This window comes from Apodemus sylvaticus, chromosome 12 (assembly GCF_947179515.1).
Source record: "Apodemus sylvaticus chromosome 12, mApoSyl1.1, whole genome shotgun sequence".
Taxonomy (NCBI): Eukaryota; Metazoa; Chordata; class Mammalia; order Rodentia; family Muridae; genus Apodemus; species Apodemus sylvaticus.
The window spans coordinates 69,487,824-69,515,062 of NC_067483.1; the positions used below are offsets into that span (position 1 = coordinate 69,487,824).

At 41.2% G+C, this 27,239-nt stretch overlaps 1 protein-coding gene across 4 annotated transcripts in view; it reads right to left on the reverse strand.

Annotated features, from left to right (window-relative positions):
- The window catches only part of Dnm3 (dynamin 3), a 485,510-nt gene that overhangs the window by 79,242 nt on the left and 379,029 nt on the right, over window positions 1-27,239 (reverse strand). For all 4 annotated transcript variants that reach the window (XM_052200636.1, XM_052200637.1, XM_052200635.1 and 1 more), the window contains one exon: window positions 11,898-12,009. In XM_052200636.1, coding sequence (XP_052056596.1) covers window positions 11,898-12,009 — 112 coding nt within the window. The remainder of the gene's footprint in view (window positions 1-11,897; window positions 12,010-27,239) is intronic.

Genomic DNA, 27,239 nt, shown 5'->3' on the forward strand with positions numbered 1-27,239 from the left:
GGTTATGTGCTGTACCTACTGTGGGTAGGGAGATGAGTCAAGTCCACTGTGCTCATAAAGAGAGTTAATTAAACAGAGTTTATTTTCCTTCGGATCTGGTTAACATCCTGAATGCTAAAATGTCATGCACTTAGTAAACAATCAGCCTTCTCAAATCTGAAATGGGCCATACATTACAGCTGGCTCTCCTCTACGGCAGGCGTGTTGCCTTAGGGATGACTTTGAGCAGTCATTCCAACACGAGAAGGGGAAAGATGAATCTCACATTCTCCTTCTAAAGAAGCCAGATCTATACTCTGGAGACAGCACAGCTTGGCTTGCAGTGTTTTCCATTTGCACTGAAATTCTAAGCTACAGGAAAATAGCATGCAGATGTGCTGCTTGGGATTCGAGGAGACTCTCTCATGCCAGAGTCTTTGGTCAGGAGTATGACCGCATTTTAAAAGTATTAGTGTATTTTTTTCACAAACTATCACTTATGTATAGTATAAACAATTAAAAAATAAGGCATGGGGTAATAAGGACCAATACCACTGAAGTATCCATCCTTCAATTACAAATCAACGCAGTGAGCACTTGTGTTTTTGAGAGCCTTTCAACCAGCTTTCGCCCCCCACCCCCACCCCCACGCACTACAATACTAGATATTCATGCTGTAGATAGCTGACTGTGGAGGCCATGAGTTCTTGCAGGGGCTTCAGCCCTATTCTAGAAGGTTTAATGAACAACAGTTTACAATTTTTGAAGTGTGTGTGTGTGTGTGTGTAGGACTATATGTGTGCACATGTGTGTATGTGTATATGTGTGTAGAGAGTATATGTACATGTATATGTATACACGTGGATGTCAAAAGACTACTTTGGATATAATTCCTCAGGTGCCATCCATTTTAGTTTTTGAGACAGAGCCTTTAACTGGCCTGTCCTCAAGAGTTAAACTAGGCTCCTGACCAAAGAGCCCCAGGGATCTGCCTGTCTCTATGTTACTAGTGCTGGAATTACAAACATACCGCCATATCCAACATTTTACACAGCTAAGGACTGAACTCAGGTCTTTGTGCTGCAAGACAAGTATTTTGCAGGCTAAGATACCCCACCCCAGCCCCAGTGTTTTATATCTTCTCATTCCCTTCATATAATGAATCGAAAAACAGCAAACTGTATCCACTGAAACATCCACAAGCCAAAAGAGCTTCTCAAAACTAGACATGACAAATGGATGACTCTTGCCATGGCATGTGTGTGTGTGTGTGTGTGTATGTTTGTGTGTGTGCATGCACGTACGCATGAATGTGATTTTATAAACACGCCATCCGTGAACTGCTTGAGAAAGAGACAAATCATGGATGCTCCTTTAGTGAGCAGAGTTAGCCGCTCTCCAATTGTTAGCAGCTGGCTCTCTATTAGTGTACTCACAATTAATCCAGGGCATGGATGTCCTGGATTAGTGGTTGGATGGATGGTTGGATGCTTTGTTTTCAAGTAACATATACAACACATGAAGTTTCAGACAGAGATCTACTGTGGTGCAAATGATCAGGATAAAATACTTACAAGTTAAGAACTGAAATACTGTAAGAATTAAAGCACGAGTTCCACATTTTGTCCAAATATTTGTCCCCAAGAGTTGTGATCTTATTTAGAAACACTATCTTTCACTTTGTGGAAGAAGCCTTTCACTTTTTTTTAAAGTTACCGGCTATTTTCTTTTAGAAGTGTACTATAAACGATGTAAGTTCACCTCCTTCCTTCTCCACAGATGCTGATCTTGTACATTTCTGGCTATATTTTAACTTTATTAAATAGTATTGCCTGGGTTGTGAGCAGTTATATCAGAGTATAAATTTATGAAGTGACACATTTTTTAGTACCAGCCATCTCTGTCAATTTACTCCATAATAACACAGTCCACCAAATTAAACTGCAAAATATTTCCCACATTTGTTTTACATTCTATACATATGGCTTATGAATAGCAATTTTGATGAATTCCAGCTGCTTTGGATCTGCAGGCCAACTCTTATATAACAGATTCCTTTCCATTCCTATCGAATCCACTGAGGCCCATTTTAAGCGGGCCACCTGGTAGGATAAACGACCGTTATGTGAAGGGAAAACAAAACAAAAAACAAGAAAACCCCAAAACAACAATAAAAAAATTTAGCCTGCCTAAAGCAAGGCTCCTTTCTCCAACTGTGTTACTCTTATATTTCTAAGTAAATGGCAAGTTGCATGAAGCTTCTGGGAAAGTTACGTGAAAATTTAACCAAACTAGAAATGCCAGGAAGCAGCACTTGCTCATTTATCTATTGTAACAAGAGCACTGAAACAACTCGCACATTCCCGTGGTGTGGTGCCCGTTATACCGACGGCTCGGCCTCCCCCCAACCTCCCGCCATTCTCCCGCTTCCACGCAGCTGGAATTCATCAAGGATATAGGAGCCAAGTCAAATGCTGACCCCACCCTCCTTCTCCATTTTAAGGCCCCTTCAAAGCCAGTGCACAGATCTTGTTCAGTTTTGCCAACAAAGTTTGCCATGCTTCCCTTTAAGGATCCAGTTTGGTTTTTTTTTTTTTTTTTTTTTATAATGGCACGAGCTTTGATTTGGGGTCAAATCTTCAGCTACACTGAGCCCCATCAGTCTGGCCCTTCTGTGACAAATTCTCACCATTCCTTTGCTCTTGAAGTTGGGCTTTTTCTTTTGAGCGACCCCTCTAACACGTCCCATAACCAGCTCTGAAAATATAACTTGTTTTCCTTCCGAAAGGTCAACACGGAGCAGCCACTGTGGCCATCCACACACACTGCCCCCAGAGAGTGTGGCCATCCCAACATGCACAGAATCACGTTTGTCAAGGCACATGCAGGAGCAGGGGCTGGGAAGACAGGAGAGACAGAAGAGCTGCAATAGGGCAGAGGACTTACTTTGTTGCTGCCCTGTGCATGCAGCCACAAGGAAGGAAAAAAAAAGAGAGAAATATGTTAAACAGAAATTTATCTCAGAACTATGAGGTTTTTCTTGCTAGATCAGATCCAAATGGATAGCTAAACCCTTCGAGAACTTCCCACTGGGTACATCTAGGGCTCACTCCTAAGTCAGGGAATCCATATAGGTAGGGTAAGTGAAGTCATGCGGTTACAACAGCGTGGCAATATCCCCCCATTCCTTTCTACTTGGAATACTTGGAGTATGGGAACCGAGCCAGAAAGAATTGGTTTGAATCGGTAATAAGTAAACCGCTAGCATAAAAGACAGAGAAGTTAGCATGCTGGCCTGCCTTTCCCGATAGCCCCTCCTCCAACATGCCAAGCACTGGAAATTTCATCAGCCATTACTTTTTTTTAAAAATAAGCACTGCATCCTTGGTTTCAAAGAAAGTAAAATTAAATTATTTTTCTTTCTTTCTTTTTTTCCTTTCCTTTCCTTTCCTTTCCTTTCCTTTCCTTTCCTTTCCTTTCCTTTCCTTTCCTTTCCTTTCTTTCTGTCTTTCTTTCTTTCTTTCTTTCTTTCTTTCTTTCTTTCTTTCTTTCTTTCTTTCTTTCTTTCTAAAGAAAAGAATTGAGTACTGAGGCACAGAGTGGGTGGTTTGAGGCAACAGAGGAAGCAGACCCAGTTACACTCTCCATCTGAGCCTTTCTTTTCTTTGGTAAGTTATGAGTTTCTGTCTCGATTTGGCATGGGAAGTCAAGACTGTAGAATGGGGCTTCAGCCAAAATAAACAGTACTCCACACTCAGCAACATGGACCTGCAAAGGTTAGTCACAAAAACGTTGACATTTCTAAATGAGATACTATGTGTATGGAGACGGGGTGGCCAGTGCCGAGTGGCAGCCAGAGGCTCTCCTGCTGCAAACTGAAGCGGGGAGAGTATGATTTACATCAGACAGTTTAACTCACATATGGCCTAAGAAAATAAAATGGTGATTCATTGCTCCTAGAGCAGCCGGAGTCCTTGCAAGGTCAGTTCCTGTGGGGCAGACGTGGTAGGATGTGAGCCCGGAACGGAGCTGAGTTCCTCCTCACAGGGGCCCAGAAGAAATGTCTCACTGAGATGGAAGGTTTGCAGAAGAGTTGTGAGAAAACTGTGTACACCAGAAGGAAAGCCTGGAGATGGGGCGGGGCCAGCCTAGAGGCCTGCTGTTTACATCTAGGTTGAGGATGTGTGTGTGTGTGTGGGGGGGGGAAACACACTGAGAAACATTCTGAGAGAGTGGGAAGAAACACTCCAGACAGAGTGTTTCCTGGAGTTCCATGCCGGCCGCTGACCTTAAGAAAGCCACCCATCTTTTCTAGGGACCATTGTGGCCATTGTATTTAACAAGGAAAATATAAAGGCATTGATAAAATCCTATAGAGAGGTTTCTTAAGCACTGGGCTGCCATGATACAGCTGTTTGCACACTAGTTTATCAGATGCATAAATAATGACACAAGAATGAATGAAGAAAAAAATAAACAAAACAAAACCCTAAAGGAATCCTTTCCTAGAGAGGATGCCAACTGCTCAGTAAGGAGTAAAGCCCTCACTGGGGATTTTACTGTGGGTAAGAGACCATTTTTGAGAATAATAGGATCCTGGTTCTCCTAAGAAGAACAGTATTGCTGGAAACACCTCAGACAGATGGAGTTTATTGCATTCCACAGCAGAGCAGCTTTTGACCTAGCAAATCAGTTTCAGGAGTTCAAGCAAGTGTTTCTGTATCCTCGGGAATGACTAGCTTCCCTGCGCAGTGGCAGATGGCTTGTGTAGCGGCAACAATGATGTCACGGTATAGGATACCCTGATCCTTAAATAAAAAACACAATGAAAGTAGAGAATGCAGTGTGGCCTGGCCAGTTGCTGTTTCAGTCAGTCAGTGCCCAGTCATCTGTTCGGTGACAGTCGTGGACGGCAGTTTTGAGTGGTAGATGATGTTTTTATAATGCTCTCCACTACTCTCGCTGACAATAGCTTATGTCTAAATCCTTGAGAGTGTACTTCCATAGAAGGATAACTAAGACCTTTGGAACGGGATACACAGCTGCTCAAAGTCTGGGAGAAGCATTGCTGTAATAGTGGTGGTAATGGGCTGTCAGACCCTCCCAAAGGTTCTCCCTGTATCCCTCAGTTTCTACCTGCTACAAAACCCTCCTGGTTGGCATACATCACTCCTACCCTAAACTTCTTTAGCCCAGGGGCGGGGCTGGGCTGTCCTCCCACCAGCTGCCCATCCCTATACAGTCCAGATAGTTTGGTGACCTGGTCTTTCTTGTCTACCCTCTTGGCCCAGGCTGCCTATCTTGGTCCTCAGCTGCTCTCCCGTCTCCTCTCTCTTCACACGGTCCAGCTCATCATGGTCATGTCCACTCGTGACTCTCTCAGATGTTCCCGTCTCTGACTATGTCTCATTTTTATCTACAATAAACTTTCTTCTCTGCCACATCAAGGTACTTTCATAGTCTCTCCTTTCCTTATTTCCTTTTTTTCATTCAATTATATTAGTAGATGTTTGTAAAAGTCCACAATAAATTCTTCATTTGGGAAGACACAGGGACCCTTTCTTTTAACTTTTTTTTTTTTTTTGACACAAAGAAAAAGTCACTGTGGAGTCTTCTAAAAATAACATTTTTGAGGTACCACAGGGACCTCGGTAGAAGATGGTTTCATCTCATGTTGATTATAGCTGCAGTGCCCTGAATTCATAGGAGATACTGGGGGACAGAGCTGTTCTGTTTTCTACCATTAGGTTAAGCTTCTGAAGAAGCAGTTCAAACTAGTTCACACCGGAGGAAGAAGATATGTAACGGAACTCCTCTGTATAGAAGTGTGTGTGTGTGTGTGTGTGTGTGTGTGTGGTGTTTTGCAGGGAACAGAAACCTCTTAAAATGCTCTGAGGTTTCTTAACTGACTTCACACCAAATCATTTCCAGGGCATGCCTGGATCTCACATTGCCTTTTTCCATGGCCGGAGGGCTAGCTTCTAAAGGCAGGCGTGAGACTTTTGGGTTGCTTCACTGCCCTTTGGCTAAGTCCTGTTCTCCATTTTCAACCTTGAAGTCTGGCCTGTTCCACAGGCACTCTTAGGACTCCCTCGAAACAACTAGGCTTCCTAGACAACAGGTAAGAAATTTCTTTCTGACACAGTCAAATCCAACTAATAGTTTCCAAAGAACATTTAAGCATACTATTGAGAATTGTAGATTTGTATGCACATTCAGTATGCCAAAGAAGAATAAAGGCGCAGCCCCGAACACAGTCACCTGTTAAAGGCAGGGAGCATGTGGTGATGCTCCAGAATCTTCTCTCTGAGGTGGGTGTTATTCAAGCTTAGAGAAGTAGAAAAGACTGGAGAGTTCATTGAGGTGCCTAAGTCACAGGACTAATACATGGCAGGGTCTGGATTTAAACAAAGAATAGACTTGCTTCTGTGTCTACCCTATTCTGCTACACATCTCATGGGCCTAAGAATTTGAATGTAGAATTCCTTAATGCCATATTGGAAACCAATAATTGGTGCCCAAAAGTCATGTTTATCATAGCATGTTCCTCAGATCAGATTCAGACTTATTTATAATCAAATTTAGGAGGAAGATTTGTACACATGTGTTGGTGAATAGTATTCTGAAGGTTTTTAACAGTTCCTGAGCATTAGTACACATGCACAATTCATATCTTATTCTGAACAGCTAACTAGAGATCCCACTAAAAACATCTTTATTTTGAAACTGCGTAAAGCCCCGTACACTCAGCAACACATGGTTTTATAGTGGTGATAACTTCAATTTAATAGCCCAAAGGAAGGAAGGAGAACTATAAAAAACAGGGGCAGAAGAGTATGCTTTGCTGGCAAAATACTTGCCACTTTTGCCCAATGACCTAAGCACAGGTGCCTAGCACCCATGTAAAAGGTTGGTAAGGTGGCACCCAGGTATGGTGTTCATGGGTGTGGTGGTGCCTGGCTATCGCATTCAGGGGTGTGGTGGTACCTGGCTATGGTGTTCAGGGGTGTGGTGGTGCTCAGGTATGGCATTCAGGGGTGTGGTGGTGCTCAGGTATGGCGTTCAGGGGTGTGGTGGTGCTTGGGGTATGGCGTTCAGGGGTGTGGTGGTGCCTGGGTATGGTGTTCATGGGTATGGTGGTTCCCAGGTATGGTGTTCATGGCTGTGGTAGTATAGGTATGAGTTGGTATAGGCCTGTGATTCCCATGACAGAGAAGTGGACCCCTAGGAGCGACTGAGCCAGCTATTCTAGGTGAGTTGGTAAGTTCCAACGAAGAAAAGATGGTAAGGGAAGGGAAGGAATGAAAAAAAGATGCATTTAAAAAAGAAAGTCTCCAGAGACAGCATTCAGGAGACAAGAAACAGGGTCACAGAATATTTTGATGTGAGGGACAGAAAATAATCTATTATATGGAGGCAACAGAAAATTCAGTGGTGAAGTTATTTCAAATGCACTTGTAAAATCTTAATAGATAAACTGACTGAAAACATTTAGATTGAGTGATAGGTGTTTATCTAAATGATCAAACTTACACAGTTCTTTAAAAATGGTGGAAATAGAAAAATATTTTTTCCCAGGCTGGGAGCTGGATGACTCAGTCATAAATACTTATCTTACAACCATGAGGATCTGAGTTCAGATCTCTTAGAGCCCAGGTAGACAACCTGGGCTGGTGTCACACATGTCTGTAATCTAGCAACACAAGATGGAAGGCAGAGACAGACAGATCCCTGGTGGCTTACAGCCAGGTAGCTTGGTCTAATTGGGGAACCAGGTCAATGAGTGATTCTGTCATAGACAAGGAGGGAGGCATCTAAGGTTCAGCTCCCTAAGTTATCCTCTGACCTACAAACACACAGTGAACATACATACATGTATACCATATACACACTTATGCTCACAAATGCACATATATAGGTAGCCATACATACGCCTTCCACAGCTTAAAATTAAGGATTTCCCTTCAAGCCAACTTTAGACACCTGTATAGAAAGAAAAACTGTTTCTCTACTAGTGGACCAACTAACTGATTTGTTAGTGACTCAATAATTGTAGACATGAAAGCAAAACACACTGCTTACAAGTCCTGAAATTTTGTTTAACGATATCAGTCTTTGGGTTAAGCTGATATCATCAAATCTTTCTATGTTATGGAGAACTATGGAGAACCATCACTTCTAGATGTAACTGAGAGTGTTCACAGAATGAAATCTGTAGCTGATCTTGATGGATCTCAACAGTTGGCTGCCATTAGACAGAGAGGGCCAAGCAACTGAAGAGGGCCTGAGGGACCACAGCATGGGGAAACACCAACGCCATTCTCAAACAACACTGAGAAAAGCAACAATTAGTGCATACTGCCAATTTCAGTTTCTCAGGTTTTTTTTGATCCACTATAAAGATCTATTTGTCTCTGTCTCCTAAGTGATGGTCACAAGTGTACACTGATAAGCATGTGGAAATTCCACACAAAGAGTCAAAATTGTATAGCACAACTCGAAGGTGGAGGATTAGGAGAAAACTTAGAAGATATTTCTTAGCTTGCTTTCTTGTATAGCTATTTTCCCCATGAAAATATTGGATTTTTAAAAGCAGTTCATGGGGGAGATAAATAACTTTTTTCTATGACTGTTTGTCCCTTACAAACATGTATTACATGATTTAAGTATGTAATTATTTCACTTAAAAGGGGTATAATTTACAAAGGCATAATATAAAACATACTTGGATGTAAGGAAAATATACACACAGACACACAAATAAGCATACATTGGACAAACCACCAACTATATTGGAAAATAAAAAACAGCAAAAATTTATAATTTCATGATGCTATAATATTCAGTGTATGTGTATATGTTTGTATACATACATACACTCATGTGTGTATTCCTGTATGTTTGTAGGTCAGAGGTAGATTGTATGGTTGATTTCAGCCTTATTTTTTGAGACAGGGTATCTTACAGAACCAGAAACTTGCCCATTTGACTAGAATGGCTAGCCAGAAATCCCCTGGGATCCTACCATGCCTGTGTCACTAACACTGAAATTACAGGTGCAAAACACCAAGCATGGCTTTTATGTGGATCCTGGAGATTTTACTTCAGGCCCACATGCTTGTACAAGATGTTCTCTGCTAGACAGTCTTCACAGACCCTCATCCAATATTTGAACCTTTGTTGGTTGCTAAAGAAAGCAGTTTATAATGAAAATGATAATGGTTGTAATGATCATTTTTATACATGAAAGTAAGAATGCTGGCATGTGCATGCCCCATTTTGTGTTTTCTATGCTCCACCTCACTGTGCTTTACTGACCGTACTCTAGGAGACTTACAGCCACCTTCATTTTAGAAATGAAACTCGGCGAAGACAAATAGACCAAGTCCTCTCCCAAACTCAAAGTTTATGAGTATCTGAAATTTACACAAAGGCGGTTTGACATTTAGTGCCTGCGCTTGAATTATGTCCCCTGCTTCTTGCCGCAGCCAGCCCCATCGGGCTCTTACAGATATGTCATTATTGTCTTGTGCTGTGTCATGATCCGGACTGATGCCTCTCATGGCTTCTCAGCTTAGAGTGACATCCAGGCTGTTCACCATTACTTTGGGGCTATATCGTCTGGTCCCAGATCACCCTCTTGTAAGCTAATGGCTACTGTGTGATTTCCTCAGGGTGCCCCACGCCGTGCACCCACCTGGTTGTTCCTCTGTGCCATTGTGGTTGCCTTGGCATTTGTTTTGCCTCTGCCAAGAATTCTCTCCACAGCGCTTACTCCATCTCTTCCCCAAGGAGCCTGCATAAAGACTCCTCATTCTTTACTAAAGTAGAGCAAAAGTAAACTAAAGCCGCCTTACTTTTCTAAAGTAAAGCTCCTCTCTTTCACTGGGGTTTCTTTGAACTTGATTGTCCCCAACCCTGTCTTGGAGTTTACCATTGTTGAGACAGGATCTCACTAAGTGCCCAGATTGTCCTTGAACTTGTCCAGTAGCCCAGCTCAGGATGTAGATTTGTTCTTTTCTGGCCTCAGCCTCACAAAGAGCCAGAGCTGCAAGTACATCATAGCTCACTTACTTCAAACAGAACTTATCACCCACTTCAACAAGGCCGTGAAGTCACAGCCAGGTATGCACCCATACAACGACCTTATAGCTCAACTATCTCCCTGATGGGTAGGATGATGACAGTCATGGGCTCAGAACCTTTGGGGCATCTAATTAAATAAAAAAAGAATTAAGTACAAATGCACTTTAATACAAAATATTTATGTAAGTAAATACTCTATAGTGTGTATATAAGTATAGTGATTTGCAGTCTATACAAGAACGCAGAGTTTTGAGAAGTGCTGATATAAAGTCTTGAGGGAAGACTCGGCCTATGGGAGTCTGTATGTGTACACACTAAAACGACGGACAACAGAAAATGACATAGATACACCTGGGTACCTTGTCAACAAGACATTATCAGATTTAATTTCCCTTTTGAGGGCACAGAACTTGTTTGAAAGATTCATTGCCTTATGTACTAACTAGAGAGGTATAGAATCAAGGGGGAGTGTTTAAGTTTGAACTAAAATAGGAGGGGAACACTTTTTGGTACAAATGTTGATTTTTGTCCCTGGCACTTCATTAGGTTCCAGTGTGCCCTCATGGCTGTGAAGCTCCCCCACATGCTGAGTGTTCTAAGTGTCCTTCTTTGCATTCATATGTCAGAATTTGTCTTGGAAAGACTTGTACCCTACTCAGAACACAGGAGAAATCCCACTGTCTGTGATCAGCCCCAGAAACAGAGAGCCAAGGAGAGACTGGGCGTGTCATGATGGAGCAAGTCCTCAGGGATCAATCCCAACAGGATAGGTTTACGAAGAGACATGGATCATGGCGAGAATTAGAGAGCAGCATGTGGGTAGAAAGGGCAGGAGGGAGAAAGGAAGAGAGACAGAGAGAGCGAGTGCCCTGGGGGTGGGAAAGGGAGAGCCAGAGATATACAGGTAGAGAGGCAGAGAGGTAGGGAGACAGAGAGAAGCAGAGAGACAGAGATACATAGAGAGACATAGAGTCAGAGAGACAGAGAGTAGCCTGGGGACAGGAGAGGGAGAAACAGAGATACACAGGGAGACATAGAGAGACAGAGAGATAGAGACAAAGATATATATATATATATATATATATAGAGAGAGAGAGAGAGAGAGAGAGAAAGAGACAGAGACAGAGACAGAGACAGAGACAGAGACAGAGAATGTTAAGGTTGGTGTATTATGTGGGTTGGTGTGAGCAAAGACAGTAGAGGGACTTCTGGCGTCTAATTTCAAAGGCGCCTGTGCAACATTACATTTGGTGAAGAGCATGAAGACAAGGTCTGTTTATTAACTTGGAGGAGAGAAGTGTCTCCCAGACACTCGACATATATTAATAAAGATAAGTGGGAGAGCTGTGTCTTTTTTCTGTTCTTCACACTCATAGTGACATTTTCCAGAGTCTGAATCAGACACAACCAGGGATACAAGTATAATACTGACATAGTAAAAGAAGCTTTTAGGGAAATAAGCATGATCTAAAATGTTAATATAAAATGCTATTATAATGATTGCTGGTATACTCTTACTATATCAGCTGTGGGATAATGTATAGAAGATATCAACTTTTTAAATAAAATTAAAATATTTCTCTTGGTCTAAGAGCACATATGTTGACTAAAAATGAAAGTTTTCTTTAACAAGTATACTCGTTAGCTTTTGAAGAAATCTGCTTGAGGGAGAAGCACAAAGGCGTCAATGTAAAAAGGAACAAAGAACCATCTTTAAAGGGGGACAAATTAGTCAAAGACAACACTTGCTTCACTAACATACAGAAACTGATGCATTTTCTTCAACACAGCGTGCAGTGATTTCTTTCAGATAAGAAATATATCCAACTTACTAAAGATTTATCTGGGTAGACCCCAGCTCTGAGCAGGGATGCCTTCCAGCTGTCCACGTCTTCCTGGGAATCACAGGCCAGCTCCAGGAAACGATAGTCTTTGTATACATTCCTAGAGTTAAAAAAAAAAAGAACCAAATATGCATTTAGCTAAGAGCTAAATTCAAAATGATCTCAGATCGCTGCAGACACAGATGACAGTTCAGAAGGGTAGTTCTCTGAAAACCACTAGACGCAAGCACAAACGACTCGCTGTATTTTAAAATAACAAATGAGCTCTGCTGTGTACTTCTCACCGGATTCTTTTTAAATAAATCATACCATGAAGATCTCACAGTTAGTTAACAGGGCTGAGATTTGAAACTAAAGAGTCTGTAGAAAGAGAACATCAGATTTTTAAATAAAAATGAAATCTTTCTCTTGGTCCAAGTGTACAGAGGGAGGAGCTCAGTGGTAGGACACTGAGCCAGCCTGGGAGAAACCCTGTGTTCAATTCCTAGATTCACAAAGACACACAGGAGATGCTGGGTATGTGTGCTGATAGGCAGCTGTGCGCTGGAGAAAGCACTTGCCATTGTCCAGTGATTAGGTCAGTTTTTGTAAACTTTTATGAAAATCTAGTTGACTAAATAGCTTAGAAAACTTGGAAAAGGACAGTAATGATTCTATGAATGTAAAAAAAAAACATGAAAAAACAAAAACAATTCCTACAACTTGCTCGATTTAGAGGACAGATGCTCCTTAGGGTGTGAAAAGAAATCATGGTCACTTGTGGTGACAGGCAAGGTGCCTCTTGTTGATAACCAGAGCAACGCTGGGGCTTTATATTTGTTTCTGGACAATAAAACAATACATAGTATGTAATAAATTTCAATAGGTGAAATTTTGGAACTAGACAAAAGAACAAAAATAAGAATAACCATCCAGGTTCCACTACTTATAGACGATCTTGTTTCTTATAATTTTCCATTCTAAATATATTTGATGTAGCTGAAATTCACGCTTACTCCTTTCCTTTCTATCACTGTCTTAGTCCCATGGTGCTGGGGTCTCCAGAATGCTGCAATTGGGCTGTACTTTCATTTTCACCAGAAGTCTTTTCTGGACTCTCTTCACAATGCCACCCTTCAATCCCGTGCCTGACCCTTTTAGCCCAAGGCTTCAGCATCTACTGAGGCTGCTCCTTTGCCCATTGTCTTGCCTTGGCTTCTCACAGTATTAAGCCTCAGCCTACAAATCCTCCCCAAATCAACATGGTCAGGTCTGCCACAGCAACACCAGACAATCCAATTTCTGTCATAGAATTTCTATCAGTGTGATGAAACACTAGAACAAAAAGCAACTTGGAGAGGAAGGGGTTTATTTCTGCTTACACTCCAGGTAACAAGTCACCATTAAAAGCAGTTAGGTCAGGAACTCAAACAGGGCAGGAGGCGGGCAGAAGCTGATGCGGAGGCCATTAAAACTGTCTACTAGCTTTCTCCCTGTGGCTTGCTCAGACTACTTTCTTATAGATCCTAGGACTATCAGTTCAGGGATGGCACCACCCACAATGGTCTCAGGCCTCCCCCATCAATCACTAACTAAGAAAATTCCCTACAGGCTTACCCACAGCCCAAACTTATACAGGCAATTTCTCTATTTAGGATCCCCCTGCTCAAATGACTCTAGCTTGCCTCAAATCCAGACAAAAGTAGCCAGTACGTGCTCTATTCATTTCATGTTCCTCCTTTACACTTACTGTTACACATGGCTATTTATAGGGCATAAAATCTTTATTATACAATGTGTTATGATGGAATTATGATCGCATAGTATCCATAAGTATGAATATATAATGATTTGCTTAACTTTCTAGAGGAATGAAATCATTTTATTTTTGCTTTTGCCATCATAAGGATATGTTGCCTACAACTGTCACAATTACTGCTATTGCTCTTTTTTTTTTTAAGGATTCTTACAGTTACTGAATCAAAACTCATGATCATCTGATGGATACTTAATGATATTATGCCATGTCTTTAGAAATGAATAGTTCAATTTCAATGGAGACTGGCCCTATTTTTCATTTTTTGTTTCTGCTTATTCTTGTTTGACTTGCTTTTATTTGAGATTAACAGCCCCTGTTCCCACCAGTCCCAGAAAGTGCTCATGTTTGGATCTCCTTTCCCGAGCCTCCTCAGTATCCCTGTTGGCTTCTCCACTTGAGTACCTCAAAGAAACATTATTTTGAACAACTCAATTGGTGATTTTCAGCTTGGCTTTTTCTACTGTTTCCATTGCCAGCAGCCATGGAACAACCCAGATATGATGCAGATATTTTTGATATCTGCACACCACACTTTTGGTATCCTACCAGGTCAGCTCCCTAACCATGCTTTTTCACATTCTACTCAACGTCCTTTGCTTCCTATTTCTTATGGAAGTTCTGATTTTAGAATGAATTTTTTTCTCTCTTCCATCCTCTTTCCTTTCCTTCCACCCTGCTTCCCTCCAATCTGGAACCATCACACTCTGTCTCTTTTGTTTATTCTGATGAACGTCTGTTTTTCAATCCATGCGGCACACATCATGAAGATGGTGAGTGCATTATGTTTATGCTCATCATTTTATTCTCCAGAGGATTTTGAAAAGATTGTGGCTTAATTGTATTCTGCTTTCTCTCCACTCTCCACTCAAGTGAACTATATCTGCAGCTCTCAAGTCACACCAACATCAGGACTGGTGCATGCACAGTAGAATGGTGTGTAAGTGAGAGAGTTTTCTTACTCTGAGCTGGACAAGAGCTTTCGCCTACACCAGTGCTCCAGGACAAGCACATAGCAGACCTTCAGGAGTGCTGTCCCTTAATGATGGCAGAACTGTTCAGTGTGCCCAATCTTCTGCCTCTAGGAACCCAGGTTTGGGGAACAAGATTTCTCTACTCAAATGCAGAAGAAAGACACATCTCCTACCCTGTGCCTCCATAGATAGATGGCACATAGACTATTTCTCATCCATGGTGAAGGAGAGGTTGCCTCTGCCTTTCCATGTTCATGGGAACAGTTTGCTCAAAGCACCTATATCTGAACTCCTGTCACAATGGCCAAATGAAAACAGAAGCACAAAAGGTCTGACAGAGAAAGAATGAATGAATTCAAGGAAGGAAGGAAGGCATCAGAAAGAAGATGCTTTTTGCTTTTGGGAAAGCAGAAAACAGAAGTGTAACAAGGACTTGACAAGGTACATGGACAGACTTCCTGAAATAATGAATTAGACAGTTTAAATGTTGAATAGATAGTGCAAGAAAAATGAATAGATCTCTTTCAAGATTAGGTTTTGCAGTTTTGAACATCCAGTGATGGAAACAACTTAAATGTCCTTCAGCTGCTGCGTGGATAATAAAAATTTGGTACATATACACAATGGAGTATTATTCAAAGAACAATGATGACATAAAACTTGTAAGGCAATGAACAGAACTAGAAAATGTTATATTGAGGTTACCCAGAGCAGAAAGCCAAGCACTGCACTTTCTCTTGTGGATCCTATCTCTGTATCTTTAGATGTCAGTATATCACTTGGAGTAACTGAAGATACCAGGAAAGTAAAAAGGGACCATGGGGTGCGGGTGGAGGGCTAGTCTAGATATAGGAATGGAAGGGTGGGTACAGGTGCTTTGAAGTGGTAAATGTGAAAGATGGGAGGAAGATTTATCTGAAATATGGGAGAAGGAGGAAGGGGAGGTAGGATAGATTAAAATTAGAATGTTTGGCAATATTTTCCTATTATATACAAAATCAGTTAAAATTTAGGTGACAACACATATATCATGCTAGACTTGACAGATTTGGAAAATCATATCCTTTGCTCCCAATGATGGTAGGAAGAAGAGGGAAAAGAGAAGAAAGAAGAAGGAGTTTCTAAAGAGAAGAGTACAAGCCAGGCATGATGGTGTGCTCCTTCAATCCCAGCACTCAGGAGACAAAGCCAGGTGGATCTCTGAGTTTGAGGCTAGCCTGGTCTACAGAGTGAGTTCCAAGACAGTTGCGCATTGAAATCCTGTCTCAAAAAATATTCAGAGATGGAAAATCAAATGAACCATATAATCATGAATGGTCCTTATATCCCAAATGAAGCGAGAATATGACTTATGTAGGAGGTAATAAGATGTCTAAATACTTCTCATCTACACAGGAGGGCAGTGGGAAAGCAGCAGAACAATGCATGACCCTAGATGTTTTTATTGCTTAGGAAAGAAAAGAAAGGAAGGAAGAATGGAAGGAAGGAAGGAAGGAAGGAAGGAAGGAAGGAAGGAAGGAAGGAAGGAAGGAAGGAAGAAAGAAAGGAAGGAAGGAAGGGTCAGAGTCTATAGGGAAACCCTAAAAGATTGGAAAATCAAAGTAGATCATTCATGTAGGTTAAAAGGATCAATGAAACAGTCAAGACAAACATGACACAAAGGATATGCACATCTACAGCTGTTTTATCATCCCAGTAGCTATTACACATGGTTCCAAACATGGGGAAATGGGAGAAAGAAGTGTGCAAGATTTGCCCACAGCAAAGAAGAAAGGATCCATAGCTACAAATACAAGAGAAACGGAGAAAATATCTCAACCAGATGTTTTATGCAACCTAACAATGAGATATCAGAGTATTATAGAAATTCATAACATCCTAATGATAAGCACTATTGGAATCTTCTCAGAACTAGATTAACCAAAACCATAACAAAACATAAACTGCAGGCCAGTGAGATGGCTCAGAGGGCAAGGGCACTTATTACCAGGCTTGGTGACCTACGGTCAAACTCACAAGGTAGGAAGAGAGAGTCAACTACAGAAAAACATCTTCTGACCTCCACATACACACCATGGCAGTCACATGCCCCCACATGCTCCCACATGCCTCCACACACATGCCCCCCAACATGCCCCCACATGCCCCTATATACATGCCCCCCCCACACATACCTCCACACAAATGTCCCCCCACACATGTAAGCTCATGCACACATATACACACACATACATAAACTACAGAACTATGATTAAATGAGTCACTTTGTGTAAAAGGCCAGTATTAATTTCAGGATATATAAAAAAAATCAACTGATTTTCACAATAGCGTAGAGATTGAAATGGGAAAATAATTTACATTAGGAGTAAAGTCTTTTTGTTTTTGTTTTTGTTTTTTTTTTTTTGTTTTTTGATTTTTGTTTTTTTGAGACAGGGTTTCTCTGTATAGCCCTGGCTGTCCTGGAACTCACTCTATAGACCAGGCTGGCCTCGAACTCATAAATCTGCCTGCCTCTGCCTCCCAGAGTGCTGGGATTACAAGTGTGCGCCACCACTGCCCCAGGAGTAAAGTCTTTAAAATGTGTGGAAATAATTAATTTGAATATGTGGTACCCCAAGCTGTGGCAAGTTAGTGTGTGCAGGCATTCTACAGATAGTAACGCCTGGAGGTACTAAACACCACCTTTAAACAGCTCTGTGAATTGCTAAGTGACTCTTCAGCAAATCCTTAAAAATTTTTTTCAATAAAGAGGTTGATCATCTTTTTGTTGGCCTTGTGGATGCTCTTTGTCTTGAAGTCATTATCGACAGCATAAAACAGATGCCAACATTTTATTATATATCACTCCAATGGGTTCCCACTTTTATTTGCATTTACCCAACATTCACATTTCCTTCTCTTTGGTTTTTGTTTTTTTTTTTTTTTTGTTCTCTCTAACTTTTATCTATTTTGTTTTTCAAAGCACCCATTTATGGAAAACTTCCAATAGCAAATTGGATTTCATTTTTCATCCCGAGCTGCAGACCATCACCTATGAGTGAGAAAGTCTCTCTGATGTTTATTTCTTGCCATGGCTGTATGTTTGCTTTAGGGTTTGTCATGCTGAGACACACATGGCTTTTAAAAAAAACTTTATTTTACTATTTCCTTTGTTTGTGTCGAGAATTAAACTGCCTTTTTTGGCCTTGACATTTTTTTCAGCAGTTCTCAGTTCTAGGCAAAATTAATTATCTTCCAGTTTGCACATCTTGAGTTCATTCTTGTATACGTGACACTCAGTAATAAAACAATAACCCCTTAGGGGCTGGAGCCACGCCTCAGCTGTTAGAGCCCTGGCTGCTCTTCCAGAGGACCTGGATTGATTTGCAGCATCCATGTGGCAGCTCACAGCAACTGTGTGTAACCCCAGTTTAGGGGACTCTAGCACCATCTTCTGGCCTGTGTCAGAACCAGGCATGGATGTGGTACACAAGCATGCATGCAGGCCCATACACATAAAATAAAACTCTAAGATAATAACCTCTGACTTATCAAGGTATATAAAGCTGCCACTTTACTGCAGAGCATTTGCTGAGTTGCCTAAGTGTTGACCTAGATTATTTAAGTACAGCTGTCATGTCTTAAACATTTGACTTTATTTTTACTTCTGTGTTTTGTTTTGTTTTGTTTTTTTGCTTTTCCATTTAAGCAGTGTTTTGGAAGGAACTTTGCATTCCTCTTGAGGAAATATTTTTTGTCAGGATTTCCCCATTTGGAACATTTTCCCTCAGACTCATTTCTTTACAACGCAGCTGGACATCTAGATTCTGGAGGGCACAGTACCTGCAGTTTCCCAGATGCAGTGGTATCTTTAGGATATTCTTGCTAGCTTGCATGGGTCAATGATAAATATTTTAATTCAGTTCAGTTTATGAGTTTTACAAGCAGCTGACTGACATCTCTGGTGTTTTTGGCTATTGAGGTATAGCAATTGGTGGAGAGAAGCCAAGAAAAACCTCTCTGTCTCTGTCTCTGTCTCTGTCTCTGTGTCTGTCTCTGTCTCTCTGTCTGTCTGTCTCTCCTGCCCTTCCTCCCTCCTCTCCTTCCTCCCTTCTTTCCTCCCTCTCTCTTTAACCATCTTATGAGAGAAGCCATCCTACTAGATCTCTAAGGGAACCCTGAAAATTGGGTCAAAGAGCTGTTTTCATAGATGAGGAAACAGATTCAGAGAGAGCTGGGGGATTTTCCCTGAATCATAGGCCAGCTAACCAGTAGAACCAGAACCTCCCACAGTCCTTGGCATATGATCTCTATACAGCAGCTGTATGGGTGAAGAAATACATTAATGGGTGAAAACACAGTGGAGCAGACTTGGTCATGTTTAAAATCATGTAGGTAGGTTTTTTTTTTTTTTTTTTTTTTAATTTTTGACCAGATCTTGACTTTTATAGAAAACACAGGATATAAACTAGAAGTAGGGTGAGTAATTTCAAATAAGCTAGGCTACAGCTCAAGGAAATATACTGTTCATGTCTAAGGATAAAAGTCCACAGTGGGAAAATTAGAAAAGCTACACCTTTGCTCTGGGGCAGAAAGGGTGATAGTTTATTTAAAGAGAATAAAAAAAAATACATCGCTTTTAAAGGATCTAATTAAGCCTCTACTGTGTCTCCAGTTTTAACTACTGCTTAGGTTTCCATTTGGAGCTCTTTCCAGCACACAGCCATGGCTCCTTCGAGATGTAAAGGTGCGAGGCGGCCAAAGCTGGACACCGCTGTCTGGAGAGCCCCTGGCCAGCTGGAAGGCAGGAGGAGTGGAGTCTGCACAGACTTTCCACATTCTCCGAGCGGCTCTGAGGAATCCAGCTTTGGCTCCGTCACACTGACCTTTCTCCAGGGTATTTTCTTTCAGGGGTTCTTCACACGGAAAATCTTATTTTTTCCCCCTTAAAGGACAGCCAAATTCTTGAGAGGGAAAATAATTATCTGGTTGAAACATTAGAAGAAGGTCAAAGGCTTCTGGTGGCTTTGGCAGCTTCGTCTCTACCCATTTCTGAAGCCTCATCCTAGGCCGTGTCTCGACAGCCAAGGCGAGTTGGACACAGGTCTGAAACACTGAGCTGGGCTGATTTACTGGAAGGCTCATAAATTCTGCCCAGGGAGCTTCCAGGCTCTCACCACACGCTGTAGCTGTATAGATAACCCACAGCAATTTGTACTGAGTGCATTTTTTGTTTAGTCTATTTCAGCTGCAATCATGCAGATATGGGCTTCTGAATGACTCTGCTCAGAAACCAAGTTATGCATCTCACAGTTCGAAGAGTTGAAAAGTTGTTACGGTGCTGAAAAAGAAAATAAAGGGAGAGGAAAGACTCAGCCCTTAGGTAAAAGGCTTTTTAAGTGCTTTGCTGAAGTGAACAGGACTGCAGGATGAGCTTATGTTTTGATTAATCATGAAAAAAAATGCTCTTACATGTCAAAAGAAAGCTTCTGGCTGTTAAAAAGTATAAAGTTTAATTTTCTTATTTCTTTTTCATGTCTCTTCAATCATCTGACACCAGATATTAAGAAAGATAGTTTCAAAATAATCTCTTAACAGATTCCTTTTTATAATTTGAGTTGTTTGATAAAATAAATGCCTTTAGGAGTGGAATTTTGCTGGGACCCAAGGTCTCCAGATAATGCTAGAGTTTAACACACAGTGCTACGTTGATCCCAGGCAGGCTGCACAGCCGACCACGGAGAGGAATGAGGCCAGCTTCCTCCTCTTTGCCACCAGCCATAACTATTCCTTTCAGTATCTATGATTCTGAAAGGCCAGTCACGATGTCTAGCTGACTAATTGGCAATTCTTGGCTTCTAGCAAAGTTGGACCATATTGTCATGTGCTTATTAATTTATCGATCTCAAGTAAGAGTTCACAGGACATACATTACATAATTTTGCAAACTGTAGACTTTTCTACTGAATTTAAGACAGGTTTAATTTATTATTAAAAATCTTGACTTAAGATGGGCATGACAGCAAAAGATATCAGTACATGAGGAGACAGAGGCAGGAGGATCATGGGTTTGAGACCAGCCTGGGCTACACTGTGAGACTGACTAAAAGAACTCATGACTTCATAAGCATAGCTAGGAAACTTTGGAGGCCAAGAAAATGTGTGTGTGTGTATGTGTGTGTGTGTGTGTGTGTCCATGTGTCCCAAGCCTTTCAGTCTCCAAGCCAACTCTTTAGTCAGTCTCTTAAAACATTTCTTAGATGTACTTTCTAGACACTGGGGCATTCTTGGTTCTATGTACTTGTTACATTTTAATACGGTTTTCTGAAAGGGACTTGCAAGCAACTCTCATGAACTTCTCTATGAAATATTACACATATGCAATGAAGGAGTTTGATGCAATTTTTTTTGCCATTTTTCTTGACAATATACTTTTCTTAATACAGGCTTGGCAAATACAGTAATATACAATAGAGTAGAATATAGCAAGGGCCATGAACATCGGTTAACAATCTAGTCTGCACTGTTCATCTGTGTGTGTGTATGTGTATGTGTGTGTGTGTTTGTGTGTGTATGTGTGTGTGTGTGTGTGTGTGTACTTGCTCATGTTGTCTGTGGAAATCAGCCTCTACTTCTTTTTTTGAACCATGGTCTCTCACTGAATCCAGAGCTCACCACTTAGGCACATATTTACATAACAGTACATTTATATAGAAACCACCAGTGAGAAATTCAATTTTGTTTTCCTTTTAAAAATCTGGACAACTCAGGCTGAGAGATGGTGGTGCATGTTGTTAATCCACCATTTAGATGGATTATGATTCTGGGGCAGAGGCAGCTGAATCTTTGGGTTTAAGGCCAGCCTGGTCTGCAGAGTAATTTTCAGGACAGCCAAGGCTGCACAGAGATACCCTGTCTTAAAAAACATTTTAAATAAAATAAAACCTGGAGAACTCACTGTGGGTTTTCGTTGCTGACTAAGTCTAGAAGTTTCCTAGTGGTCATTACTACCGTGATAACTGCATCTCTGCACACACCCACTACACCAACCTTGATAGACCTCGGCTTCCTCTCTCATCTTTCCTTTCACCATTTTTTCTAATAAAACATCAAGCAAATAATATTTTTCTTTAACTGCTGTACCCATGGTGCTAAATATACAAGAAAAAAACCATTCACTCCAAACTTACATTTTCAGTTATCAAGTTGGCACCAGCCTTTGCAGACATCTCACCATAATTCTGTACTAAGTATTTTCTGTGTCACAGACAATTATCAGTTCATATGTTTTCTTGCCTGGAACCTTTCATTGTTCATACTTAGTTGATCACCTTGCTTCATGCCTTATAAGGAACATATAACCTACCGATGAAACTGATTATCACTCTTTCCGACAAATCTATCGATTGCTTTCATTCGCAGCTGCAAACTCTGCCTCTTGACAGAGCTCAGAGGATAAAATGGCCAAACTATTGGAGTGTGCTCTGTGGGCCATCTATCCTAATGCCTAAAGCCACATGTTATCTTTCTTCCTACAATCGCCCACTTTGTCTCCACTGAACAGTTCCTTTGGACTCCTTGATCACTAGTATAACATGCTCACATGCCTTAAAGACAACCATCTTAAAGCATGTCTCTGTCCTATCCACTCCACAAAACTCCACTATTTATAGCAAATTTACAGCCAAGACCCCCAATGCTTTCCTCCATCTTCTCCCTTCATTTCTTTCACGATGTTGCCCCCCCCCCCCCGGCTTACCCCACTGCCATGAGTAAAATGATCCTGCTTCTGTGATACAGCTCTTGTCCAAGTCATAGATCTATCTCTATCTATCTATCTATCTATCTATCTATCTATCTATCTATCTATCTATCTATCTATCATCTATCCATCTATACCATCTGCATGTACATCTACACCTATGTGAAAGCAAGTGTCAGCCCTTTGGTTTCTGCTGTTTGACTTTACCACAGCACTGGCATTCTGGTCACTGTCTCTCTCTTCAAGGGTATTTTTCTCAAGACTCCTGTGACTCATGTTTTCAATCCTGCCTTCATCCTCCCTGATCATACTTTTGTAATCTCTTTTGTTGTTTTCCCCAACTGTTTTGATTGAAGACTTCTGGAGACTGCCCTCTCCTCCCCGACAACTTATCCCTGGTCAGTCCGTTTCTCTCTATCCACCATTTTCCCCTGATGTGACCAGAGGCCATGTGGCAGAAAACAACACTGACATGTGGGTGACTCCAGTTTCCCACCATGAACCCAGATGCCAGGCTGATCATCTCTCCCATGGGGATGAGGGTGGTTGTTTACTTCCCTTTACGTTTTTCACAGAAGCCACAGTGACTATCTGAGAGTCCTTGTACTATGACTGGAAAACTCTGGGCTCTCTCTCTCGTTCATCCTTCTCTCACCCACTCTTTCCTTGCTTGCACGGCTCCATCCACACTGGCCTGTTTATTTGGCAGGATGTACAGGTGCTATTCCTTTTTCCTTGAATGATACTCTATCCATCCCTGAAGTTCCCTGCTGTCTCTTACATTGAGGTCACCCAATGACCACCCTGCCAACAATTTCCAATTTTCTCACTATTCGCTCTCTTTGTAGCATTCACCTATATCAATGATACAATGGTCTTAGTTCCTACCAATTAAGAATTAATAAGCCTATGCTATCAATAATATAAATTTAATGAGCTGGAAACAATAATTATTTTTATCTTTTCAGACATTATTCCCCATTCCACATATCGATGGTAACAAAACAACAGTACAGTTAAATGAGAAATCATGATTGAAAGTTAAACAGAAAAGGACCACCAATCCACATCAAATAAGATATAGCTAAAAACCAAGACAAAATAAAAACAATTGGCAGATGTCAACTCAAAATGGCAATTACACACTACTTAGTAAACAAACAAACTAGCATTATACTCTGGATTGGAACTCAGTACATGCAACCAAAGTCCATTTGGAACAAAATTTATAGTTGTAGATATCTTATTAAAAACCATAAAAACAACTACAAAAGGCTATACTGGTAGCATTGAGATTAGCCAGTTGGAGGATTACAAAACAATACAAGAAGAATTATAGGGGGTTTATAAAATCAGGAATTAATTATGAATACCAAATATGTCCTGGGCAAACTTAGGAGCCCGTCAGATGAATCAGGCAATGAAACAATACTGGGGTGTAAAAGAGAGAAAGCAAAATTAGAAAATAGGCATACAATTCAACAGAGGATTCAGAGGTGACACGTCTACTTTTATGATAGGAAATTTATAAGCATCAATTATGCCAATTATTATGTATAATTCCTAAGGACTATACATAAATTAAAATAATAAAATCATGAGATTAAACCTAGAGTATATATTGAAAAAAAGTTCTTGTCTCAGAGTTTTATGTCTTTCCACAGCCTCCCCACATATGTGTGTGTGCATTCACATGTGTCTACGTATATGTGTCTGTATGCATGCCCATGTGACTATATGTGTCTGTGTATCTGTATGTCTGTGTGTGTGTGTGTATTAGGAAAGCTTTTATGCACTAATTCTCAGACATGTGGAGAGACGGAAGCATGGGAAAGAGTGAGGGGACATGAGAGGGAAGATTACCCCCCCCCCCCCCAGTGCTGGACTTGTCTTTGTCTTTCCTGTAGGCTGAAAGTCAGAAGCTTCAATACAAATGCAGAGACAGTGGGTATTTTCCTAAGGACACCTTCAATGGAGATATGATTTTATTTTTGAGAGAGTATTTCACTGGGCAGCCCCAGCTAGCCTATAGCTTCTTATATAGACTAAGCTGGCTTTGAATTCACATAGATCAGCCTGTTTTTGCTGCCCCAAGAGCTACTGACTATCATTTCTCCTATGAGGATGCTCTATGAATCCCAGGAAAGGAACCCTGATACCATGTACCAGCTTGTACACATACATGGGCTTGTACAGTTCTGTAACAAAGCCATCTGTGTGCCTTGGTGTCAGCACTTGTCACACCACTGGGAAATGCCAGACTCCTCATATCTATGGCTACCTTCTTGATGTGTCCTGTTCAAATATCTTGATGTCCTTCAGTTTTCTCCTCTCTCCAAGGTTCGCACTTTAGTAAATGGTCCTAGATACCTGTACTGGATGCCTAGGCATCATTCTCCACGTGTCTGTCCACTACCTCACCCTAAGAGCCCCTTTATGACCCACAGCAGCTCTTCTCCTCCATCTCTCTCCTCCAGCATGACATCAGGCCTTATCTGAAGCACAGCAAGCCCTCAACTTCTGTACTTGATCCACCTCTACTCTGTTTTGCACTTTCAATGGATTCTTATGGTATTAGGACTAAGATAATAAACAACCTCTGACTTGCAGGTCATCGGTGCCCAGGGTAGTGGTCTGTTTCCACAAATTCTTCTAACGTTAATTTTAACTGTCCCTTGATTCTCAGAATGGAGAGGCCTCTCTGTTATGAATTCTTCTGCAAGCTGTAATTCACAGTTGTAATTAAATAACTGTTCTTGGCTGTTAATGTCCCTCCTTATTAACTCATTTCCGGGAAGTGGGGAACATGTTTGTCTTGTTGCTGGAACTGTAGCCCAGCATCATTGCTAGGCGGTGAACAACTTCCTCTCATAAATGGCAGACCTTAGCCTCTTTCCTTCTTAAACACGTTTTCCTTATCTCAACATCACCCATAAAGATCACTCTCACAGTTCTGTAACAAGGTCATCTGCGTACCTTTGTCTAAAAGTATCAAGATTCATTGTTCATTGTCTGTGAGATGGGTTTCTTTGGTGCAGGTTGACTTGATATATAACTAGTACTATATTTTTTCTTTGACATAAGCAAAAAATAAAAGCAATAGAGGATGAATAAATAAGTAATAAAACATCTTAAATAAAATTGAAAAAATCAAATTTGTGGAAAAGGCTTTTAAACAGGAAACCTTCACAAATCACATTTGCTCTAAATGGAGCTACAGTGTCAGCTGAGTCACTGCTGGCCCTGATCTGCTTGGGCTTCCATTGCCGTGGTGCTTGGCCATGCCAGCGCTAACGTAGTCATCGCCGAAGGACTGGGGGTATGGGTCTAGTTTGTAACCGGGGGTCGAAACATAGTTAGGTTTCACAGTTTAACTGTTAGAAATTCTCAGGATAGAAAAGGCTTAATATCCGAATATTCTTCCCCAAACTCAAATGCTAATCTCATGTTCTACAAAGGTACCAAAATAAAAATAGAAAAGCTGGGAGTGGCTAATGGGTGGGAACTTGATCTCCTGGGCCTTTCCCTAAGTCTTCATTGTTTCCTCTTCTCAAGAGGAGGGAAGCTGGCTGGTTTGGTTGCTGACTTATAAAGGAGAAATTGAGCAAGCTGTGCCTGCAGGACACAGGCATTCTCTCCCATTCCCAGATGTCCTGGTGAGTTCTGGCTTCTGGCAGAGCTTGCGGTTGCTCAGCTGTGGTTGCGATCATTGAGAGCTCAAGTCTGAACAAGAAATTTGGCCTCAGAACTCAAGCTACTTGTCTCATGCCATATCTGTTTGCTTCCTTTATACTGCTTGCTTCTAAAACTGGCACCAGGCATGATTTTCGTTAGAGACAGAAGTTGAGGTTGCGATAAAGTGGTCCATCCCCAGAACTCCACGTGGGAGACAGGGCTTTAATGGGAAGACTATTGATGGCTGTGGTTTCAGAGGGGTTAAAGAAGAAGCAACAGAAGGCTTTCTTAGTAAAGATGCCCAGTAGGCAGTTGGGGATGTGGGACTGATGTCTCAGGCTAATAAACAACAACCACACTGCATGTGGCTGTGCTGCTGGGTGCCATGTGAATTTGTTTATTTTATTTTAATATAGCTTATTAGCTTCATTAAGTTATTTCCCCATAGGAGGACAAGCCAAACAGCCACAGGTCATGTGTCTGCTTGGGCATAACCAATAGCAGGCAAATTAGCCAATATTACAATATCATAAAAAAAAATTGTTGTCGCAATCCGAACTTCATTTAGCCCAGAGCAACAAGAGACATTAGAAAGGAATAAAGGCAACTGGTGAAGAAAGCAGAGAAAGAACCACAATTATCCGCAGTCTGCCTACTTTATTAGGTCATAAAAGGTTGCTGTAATGGCCTGCTTAAGCTGAGCATTTTTAGAATCTGAGGAATAAGTGTGGAGTGGCCGCGGGCTCATGCCAGCCATGTTTTATCACATGTTAGAAAAAAGTGCACTTCAGGCTGTGTTTGCCTGGTCTCTACCCTTCAACGTTTGTTGTTTGAGAATAGCTCTTTATGTCACCTTCTATTTGTGTTAATGAGTCAATAATAACAGTGAGTATTATGTAAATACAAAAGATGACTCATTAAACGCTTCTAGAAAACGGGAGTGATGGAGAACCACCAATAAAGGAAAAGCATCACATGTCTCCCAGTCGGTGTCAAGAAGCCAACAATACAAAATCAAATAAAGCAAAGCCAATCCCAAGACAATATGGACAGTCTGGGTTAATTTTTCACCTAAAGAGAGAGTTAGATGAGAGTTCTTGGAGTCCAGAGCTTGTAGAAAATGTCCATGGGAGACACCATTAAAG